Source organism: Salmo trutta, chromosome 1, assembly GCF_901001165.1.
Source record: "Salmo trutta chromosome 1, fSalTru1.1, whole genome shotgun sequence".
In the NCBI taxonomy this organism is placed as follows: Eukaryota; Metazoa; Chordata; class Actinopteri; order Salmoniformes; family Salmonidae; genus Salmo; species Salmo trutta.
The window spans coordinates 21,070,602-21,080,169 of NC_042957.1; the positions used below are offsets into that span (position 1 = coordinate 21,070,602).

Consider the following 9,568-nt stretch of genomic DNA (forward strand, 5'->3'; position numbering starts at 1 on the left):
AGCTGTCCTATCAGATTGTCTAGTTATATTTTTACTTTGTGATGCCCAATCAAACCATTTGTTTACTTTGTGCCAGTCAATGAAATGTTCCCTTACTTTGTGCTGCTCTATCTGGGCCTTGTACCCCTCCACGTCTCCCACCATTGGCTCTATCTCCATCTTTCTGATTCGCTCCTCCGTCTTTGTCAGCCAATCAGAGAGCTGCTGCAGCTGCTGCTGCTGAAGGTCCATCAGAACCTCGTGGAGCCTAGAGAGAACGGAGAGAGAGAAAAATAGAAAGAAAAAGAGAGGAGGAAGAGAGAGAGGGAGGGAAAGAGAGAAAGAGTGAGGGGAGAGTGTGCTGTGAATGGTGAAAGACCAACTGTGTGACCAACAGAGCACGCGATAGCAGTCTATTCAGCTGCTTCAGCATAGACTCCATGTGATAATTAATGACCTCATAATACACTGGGGGGGTGACAATGCAGCACACATACTGTACTCACAAGTCACAACGGGCACGTTCAACCAACCATGTGTTTGTGTGTAATGTAAGCAGAGCCTCAAAATAATCTGGTCAGGGACAAGGACATTATTAAATTGATAACACGACTACGGGAGCTCTTTTGTGAGACTTCAGCACAGCTTTTGACATTAAAAACAAATGTGATATGTCTTTACAAACTCGGCCATATCGTGGATTAAGAGCTACCTATTCATCAGAACACAGAGGGCTTTCTTTAATGGAAGCCTCTCTAAAGTAAACCAGGTAGAGTGTGGTATACCTTAAGGCAGCTGTCTTAGCCCATTACTGTTTTCTATTTTTACTAATGACCTTTAACAAGCCTTGAACGAAGCCTGTGTGTCTATGTGCATTGACGACTCAACATTATATACGTCAGCTACCACAGCAAACGAAAACACTGCAACACTTAAAGAGCTGCAGTCAGTTTTAGAATGGGTGGCTAGTAATAAGCTAGTCCTAAATACGGTATATAAAAAACTAAAAGCATTGTATTTGGGACAAATCATTTGCTAAACCCTTAACCTAATCCAAATGTAGTAATGAATAATGTGGCAATTGAGCAGGTTAAGGAGACTGAACTGCTTGGTGTAACCCTAGATTGCAAGCTGACATGGTCAAAACATATTGATTCAACGGTTGCTAAGATAGTGAGAGGTCTGTCCATGATAAAGTGCTGCTCTGCTTTCTTGACATCACAATCGACTAAACATTGTGTTTAGTTTTTTCACTCTTAGACTAGTGCCCAGTTACATGGTCCAGTGCTGCAGAGTAAGACATAGGCAACTTACAGTTGTCCCAGAACAGAGCAGCACGTCTGGCCCTTAAAAGCACATCAACAACATGCGTGTCAATCTCTCCTGGCTCAAAGTAGAAGAGACTTTGACTGCATCACTACTGGTCTTTGTGAGAGGTATTGATGTATTGAATGTGCCAAACTGTCTCTTCAATCAGTTAACACAGCTCAAACACCCATACATTCCCCACAAGACATGCTACCAAGGGTCACAGTCCTCAAGTCCAGAGCAAAAGCTAAGAAATTCACAGTACTATATAGAGCCAGACTGTGAAGAGACACACACACATTATTCTTAGTAATGTAGTATTGTAATTAAATAATGGAGCCATGTACATTAGTATGTAAAATTGTAATGTAATAATGGAGTAATGTACATTTGTATGTAAAATTGTAAAGTAATAATGGAGTAATGTAAATGTGTATGTAAAATTGTAAAGTAATAATGGAGTAATGTAAATGTGTATGTAAAATTGTAAAGTAATAATGGAGTAATGTAAATGTGTATGTAAAATTGTAAAGTAATAATGGAGTAATGTAAATGTGTATGTAAAATTGTAATGTAATAATGGAGTAATGTAAATGTGTATGTAAAATTGTAATGTAATAATGGCGTAATGTAAATTTGTATGTAAAATTGTAATGTAATAATGGAGTAATGTAAATTTGTATGTAAAATTGTAATGTAATAATGGCGTAATGTAAATTTGTATGTAAAATTGTAATGTAATAATGGCGTAATGTAAATTTGTATGTAAAATTGTAATGTAATAATGGAGTAATGTAAATTTGTATGTAAAATTGTAATGTAATAATGGAGTAATGTAAATGTGTATGTAAAATTGTAATGTAATAATGGAGTAATGTAAATGTGTATGTAAAATTGTAATGTAATAATGGAGTAATGTAAATGTGTATGTAAAATTGTAATGTAATAATGGAGTAATGTAAATGTGTATGTAAAATTGTAATGTAATAATGGAGTAATGTAAATGTGTATGTAAAATTGTAATGTAATAATGGAGTAATGTAAATGTGTATGTAAAATTGTAATGTAATAATGGAGTAATGTAAATGTGTATGTAAAATTGTAATGTAATAATGGAGTAACGTAAATTTCTATGAAGCACAATGTTTTGTATGATGTAATGTTTTATTTCTGTTTGGACCGCAGGAAGAGTAGCTGTTGCCTTGGCAACAGCTAATGAGGATCCTAATTAAATACTAAATAATAAATAGTTTGTGTGCATATGTGTGAGGGGGGGTTCATGCGTGTGTATGTGTGTCTGAGAGGAAAGGGGTGGGGGGGTCATAGATGCATGTGTTCCAGTGTGTGTGTATCCAGTACCTGGCCTGTCGGTCCATGCTGACCACGCGGATGTTCTCCCAGCGGGAGTTGAGCAAAGTCATCTGTTCCCGGATTTCATCCTCCTCTTCCTCAGTCAGGTTGCCCTGGGAGATGAGCTGGTTGCCCACCTGCAGCACGTTCCCCACGCTGCTCTGGTGGGCCGTCAGCTCCATCATAAAGTCCTGTAGGGGTCAGAGGTGAGAGGTCAGGGGTGAGAAGATGACAAGAGCATGAAGTACTTAGATCATAATGGTAGTATGCAGCCAAAGCAGAAATACTAAATCATTAACAAACACAGAGAGTAATATCTGTGTCCCAGTCACTAAAGAACTCTACAAGAGGTCCACGTGTTGCTTCTGTCTTACTCACACACACACACACATAGCCTATAGCACCTCAGACAGAATTTTTTGGGTAAAATAATAGGTCACGTAATTGAAAAGTACTACATAGACACTAAAGTGAAATGACATGTTTTGATCTCCCAAAATGGTCTTCAGATCAGTGAGGATAGAAGCTCTCTATTGTAGGGCAAAGGGACAGCGTGTGCTCTGCTGTACAATATAACACCATGGTAGTTCTGCTCTGCTGTACAATATAACAACATGGTAGTTCTGCTCTGCTGCACAATATAACACCATGGTAGTTCTGCTCTGCTGCACAATATAACACCATGGTAGTTCTGATCTGCTGCACAATATAACACCATGGTAGTTCTGCTCTGCTGTACAATATAACACCATGGTAGTTCTGCTCTACTGCACAATATAACACCATGGTAGTTCTGCTCTGCTGCACAATATAACACCATGGTAGTTCTGCTCTGCTGTACAATATAACACCATGGTAGTTCTGCTCTGCTGTACAATATAACACAATGGTAGTTCTGCTCTGCTGTACAATATAACATGGTAGTTCTGCTCTGCTGCACAATAAAACATGGTAGTTCTGCTCTGCTGTACAATATAACACCATGGTAGTTCAGCTCTGCTGCACAATAAAACATGGTAGTTCTGCTCTGCTGTACAATATAACACCATGGTAGTTCTGCTCTGCTGTACAATATAACATGGTAGTTCTGCTCTGCTGTACAATATAACACCATGGTAGTTCAGCTCTGCTGCACAATAAAACATGGTAGTTCTGCACTGCTGTACAATATAACACCATGGTAGTTCTGCTCTGCTGTACAATATAACATGGTAGTTCAGCTCTGCTGTACAATATAACACCATGGTAGTTCTGCTCTGCTGTACAATATAACAACATGGTAGTTCTGCTCTGCTGTACAATATAACATGGTAGTTCTGCTTTGCTGTTCAATATAACACCATGGTAGTTCTGCTCTGCTGTACAATATAACATGGTAGTTCTGCTTTGCTGTTCAATATAACATGGTAGTTCTGCTCTGCTGTACAATATAACACCATGGCAGTTCTGCTCTGCTGTACAATATAACAACATGGTAGTTCTGCTCTGCTGTACAATATAACAACATGGTAGTTCTGCTCTGCTCTACAATATAACAAGGTAGTTCTGCTCTGCTCTACAATATAACACCATGGTAGTTCTGATCTGCTGCACAATATAACACCATGGTAGTTCTGCTCTGCTGTACAATACAACACCATGGTAGTTCTGCTCTACTGCACAATATAACACCATGGTAGTTCTGCTCTGCTGCACAATATAACACCATGGTAGTTCTGCTCTGCTGTACAATATAACACCATGGTAGTTCTGCTCTGCTGTACAATATAACACAATGGTAGTTCTGCTCTGCTGTACAATATAACATGGTAGTTCTGCTCTGCTGCACAATAAAACATGGTAGTTCTGCTCTGCTGTACAATATAACACCATGGTAGTTCAGCTCTGCTGCACAATAAAACATGGTAGTTCTGCTCTGCTGTACAATATAACACCATGGTAGTTCTGCTCTGCTGTACAATATAACATGGTAGTTCTGCTCTGCTATACAATATAACACCATGGTAGTTCAGCTCTGCTGCACAATAAAACATGGTAGTTCTGCACTGCTGTACAATATAACACCATGGTAGTTCTGCTCTGCTGTACAATATAACAACATGGTAGTTCTGCTCTGCTGTACAATATAACATGGTAGTTCTGCTTTGCTGTTCAATATAACATGGTAGTTCTGCTCTGCTGTACAATATAACATGGTAGTTCTGCTTTGCTGTTCAATATAACATGGTAGTTCTGCTCTGCTGTACAATATAACACCATGGCAGTTCTGCTCTGCTGTACAATATAACAACATGGTAGTTCTGCTCTGCTGTACAATATAACAACATGGTAGTTCTGCTCTGCTGTACAATATAACAACATGGTAGTTCTGCTCTGCTGTACAATATAACATGGTAGTTATGCTCTGCTGTACAATATAACACCATGGTAATTCTGCTCTGCTGTACAATATAAGATGGTAGTATTGCTCTGCTGTACAATATAACACCATGGTAGTTCTGCTCTGCTGTACAATATAACATGGTAGTTCAGCTCTGCTGTACAATATAACACCATGGTAATTCTGCTCTGCTGTACAATATAAGATGGTAGTATTGCTCTGCTGTACAATATAACACCATGGTAGTTCTGCTCTGCTGTACAATATAACATGGTAGTTCAGCTCTGCTGTACAATATAACATGGTAGTTCTGCTCTGCTGTATAATATAACACCATGGTAGTTCTGCTCTGCTGTACAATATAACATGGTAGCTCAGCTCTGCTACACAAAATAACATGGTAGTTCAGCACTGCTGTACAATATAACACCATGGTAGTTCTGCTCTGCTGTACAATATAACATGGTAGATTTTCTCTGCTGTACAATATAACATGGTAGTTCAGCTCTGCTGTACAATATAACATGGTAGTTATGCTCTGCTGCACAATATAACATGGTAGTTATGCTCTGCTGCACAATATAACATGGTAGTTATGCTCTTCTGCACAATATAACATGGTAGTTATGCTCTTCTGCACAATATAACATGGTAGTTATGTTCTGCTGTAGAATATAACATGGTAGTTATGTTCTGCTGTAGAATATAACATGGTAGTTCAGCTCTACTGCACAATAAAACATGGTAGTTCAGCTCTGCTGCACAATAATACCATGGTGGTTCTGCTCTGCTGTACAATATAACACCATGGTAGTTCAGCTCTGCTGTACAATATAAGATGGTAGTTCTGCTCTGCTCTACAATATAACACCATGGTAGTTCTGCTCTGCTGTACAATATAACACCATGGTAGTTCTGCTGTACAATATAACACCATGGTAGTTCTGCTCTGCTGTACAATATAACATGGTAGTTCAGGTCTGCTGTACAATATAACATGGTAGTTCTGTTCTGCTGTACAATATAACAACATGGTAGTTCTGCTCTGCTGTACAATATAACACCATGGTAGTTCTGCTCTGCTGTACAATATAACACCATGGTAGTTCTGCTCTGCTGTACAATATAACATGGTAGTTCAGGTCTGCTGTACAATATAACATGGTAGTTCAGCTCTGCTGTACAATATAACACCATGGTAGTTCAGCTCTGCTGTACAATATAACACCATGGTAGTTCAGCTCTGCTGTACAATATAACAACATGGTAGTTCTGCTCTGCTGTACAATATAACAACATGGTAGTTCAGCTCTGCTGTACAATATAAGATGGTAGTTCAGGTATGCTGTACAATATAACATGGTAGTTCAGGTCTGCTGTACAATATAACATGGTAGTTCAGGTCTGCTGTACAATATAACATGGTAGTTCAGCTCTGCTGTACAATATAACATGGTAGTTCAGCTCTGCTGTACAATATAACACCATGGTAGTTCAGCTCTGCTGTACAATATAACATGGTGGTTCTGCACTGATATGACCTTCCAGTAGTAGAGTGTTTTCTGCAGCCTTGAGAAGATCCACAGTGTTCTATAGAGGACCTAACAAACCCCATAATCACCCACTGGCTGGACCTCTGGAGTTGGCAGGAAGACTTGGCATTCACACACACACGCACACACATGCACATCTGGACATGTTTCTCCCATCCACTTCCCACTGGGGCGAAGGCTAACAGTGTAGCAAGTAGCGCTCTGCTCCCCAAATGCATTCTGGGTCACCTCAGCCCCTTGCACTTGAGCGGTTGCCGTAGCAATAGTTAAGCTAGCCGTATAGGACAAACAGCATGAGTTCATGAGTCCTTGCTTCTTGACAGTAGAGACTACTATGAAATGAAAAGGGAAGATAGTCAAAACTAGGGTGGCGTTGGAAGAGTTGCCAGAACTCAGAGGAGCGAAAAAAAGTGAAAAATGTAGGAGGCTGAATGGCATTAGCTCTTGGTGGGAGTCATGAACAGGCTTGAGAATTACTGTGTGTTTCTCTTCTCTCTTCTGACTGGGGATGAGTAAGCACTTTCAGTGTCAACATCACTGAGGACTCTACATGGTCCTCTTACATCAGCACAGTCGTGAAAAAGGCATTGCAGCCTCTTCTATCTCAGGAGGCTCTCATTACTGAACCACACACTTACACCCACACGCCCCCTCACACCTATGCTGTTGGTAAATTGATTATTGATTTGATTAATTACTACCATTACGCTGCTGTTCATAGATTATTTATTGCAATTACCATTAGTATCTACACTGAGTGTACAAAACATTAGGAACACCTTCCTAATATTGAGTTGCACACCCTTTGTCCTCAGAACAGCCTCAATTCGTCAGGGCATGGACTCTGCAAGGTGTCGAAAACTTTCCACAGGGATGCTGGCCCATGTTGACTCCAATGATTCCCACAGTTGTGTCAAGTTGGCTGGATGTCCTTTGGGTGGTGGATCATTCTTGATACACACGGGAAACTGTTGAGCGTGAAAAACCAAGCAGCATTGTAGTTCTTGACACACTCAAACCGGTGCGCCTGGCACCTACCCTGTTAAATCTTGTCTTGCCCGTTCACCCTCTGAATAACACACATACACAACCCATGTCTCAATTGTCTCAAGGCTTAAAAATCATTCTTTAACCTGTCTCCTCCCCTTCATCTACACTGATTGAAGTGGATGGAAATGGATTTAAGTGACATCAATAAGGGATCATAGCTTTCACCTGAATTCACCTGGTCAGTTTATGTCATGAAAAGAGCAGGTGTTCATAATGTTTATATACTCAGTGTATATATTTATCCTGCTACTGGTCACTATTACCCCTGTTTACATGTATGTCCTACTACCAGTCACTTTTAATGTATAAACCTACCTCAACACTCCAGTATCCCTGCATATTGAATAAGGTACTGGCACTGACCTATAGATACTTGCAATCTCGTGTTTATTCAACCTATTTCGTACTTCTTGTGTGTTTTTTTATTTTTTATTCTATTTTCACCTATATTATTATCATCACTCCACTGTTGAGAAAAAGCTCTTAAGGTAACAATTTGACTGTACTCTCCTGTGCAGGTGGCGAATAAACTTTGAAACTTGAAACACATTGTTTTGAAGTGTTCTAGTTTAACTGTGGAAATGACCTGGATACGTGAAGGGGTTTCTACTCCTGAAAAGAACGCATTTCTTAAAGAGGCTTTGGGCCTTTGTTTTTGCCACCAGCTTTTGCTTCTGACCTGGATTCCATTAGAACACTAGACTTTCAAATATTCACATCTCTGCCAAGAGACAACAGCCAAAGCCCCACCTCTTACACACAGACAGACATACACCCGTTCCTGCCCTGTAACTCTCTGCCATGCCAGGATTTGGAGCAGGAAGCACCCAACTGGGACACGGCTCCAGCTCCACGGAGCGATGTGCTCTGCTCGGCAGAATTCCTGACATTCCCGACATGTACGGAGCATGTTCTCTGGGACGTGGGCGGGAGGCCCCCATCCCTGGGATAGAACTATGCAGACTCTCCTCGTGGAGAAGCTCACACAGACACGCTGCCTTGTTACTAACTGAACCTGTTGTCAGAATACATCTCAAAACATCAGATACCGTGAGATGTTACTTACTGAGTGACAACTGTTGTGAGAAAGTTGGACTGTATGTGAATATCTGTGTTAACATCTGTGTTAACATCTGTGGACTGGCATTGCATTCTTCATGCAAGATTGCATGTCCATATGTGTGTTTTGTGTGCGTCAGAGCTGGACGACCTTGCGTGTGTGTGTGTGCGTCTGTGTATCTGTCAGTCCAAGCCTACTTTGTGCATGCATTTGTGCCCGTCTTGTCTGGACCTGCTTCATGTATATCTGTGTCTGCATGCACACATTTCTCCCGTCCTCACCTCGTGTGTGTGGAACTGCTCCTTGACCTCCTCCACGTCGTCCGACACCTCCTCCTGCACCTGCAGTGAGTCCTCAGCAGAAAGGAGCCAGGTGAGCACCTCCTCCAGGGTGGCCTGGTATGAGTCCAGATCCACCTCCATGCCCACCTCCTCCTCCGTCTCCGTCAGTGTGCTGGGGGTATCCGCCCGGGGGGAGCCGGCTTCTTCCATCTCAACATGAGCCTAAAGATGGAGGGAGAGAGAGGGAGAGAGAGGAAGAGAGTGGGAGAGTGGGTTAAGGGCCAAACACTCATAGGTTATATAGTGGTTTAGTAGGTTAGAGCATGGTGCTCTAAATACGCAACAGTACTGCTCACAAGGGTAAAAACTCTAAATCAAATCACAAGATCCATAAATGCTAAGATCCCTTTTGGATGACCTTTTCACAACATTTTCATCACAACCAATCAAAGTTCGAAACTCTCGATCAAAACACATTCCGTGTGAATGTAATCTTAAAATAGGCCCAGACGACTAGGAGGAGCCTGGTTCTGCTTCATAAGAGGAAGGCAGTTTAGACGGGGGATCAGTGACCCACCCAGGGCCTGGAAGACAAACAGGAGGCAGC

General features: G+C 41.1%; 1 protein-coding gene across 6 annotated transcripts in view; it reads right to left on the reverse strand.

Moving 5' to 3' along the window:
• utrn (utrophin) overlaps positions 1–9,568 on the reverse strand; it is a 312,100-nt gene that overhangs the window by 228,948 nt on the left and 73,584 nt on the right. For all 6 annotated transcript variants that reach the window (XM_029742136.1, XM_029742308.1, XM_029742221.1 and 3 more), the window contains 3 exons: positions 8,962–9,183; positions 2,647–2,828; positions 97–247 (listed from right to left, as the gene is read on the reverse strand). In XM_029742136.1, coding sequence (XP_029597996.1) covers positions 97–247; positions 2,647–2,828; positions 8,962–9,183 — 555 coding nt within the window. The remainder of the gene's footprint in view (positions 1–96; positions 248–2,646; positions 2,829–8,961; positions 9,184–9,568) is intronic.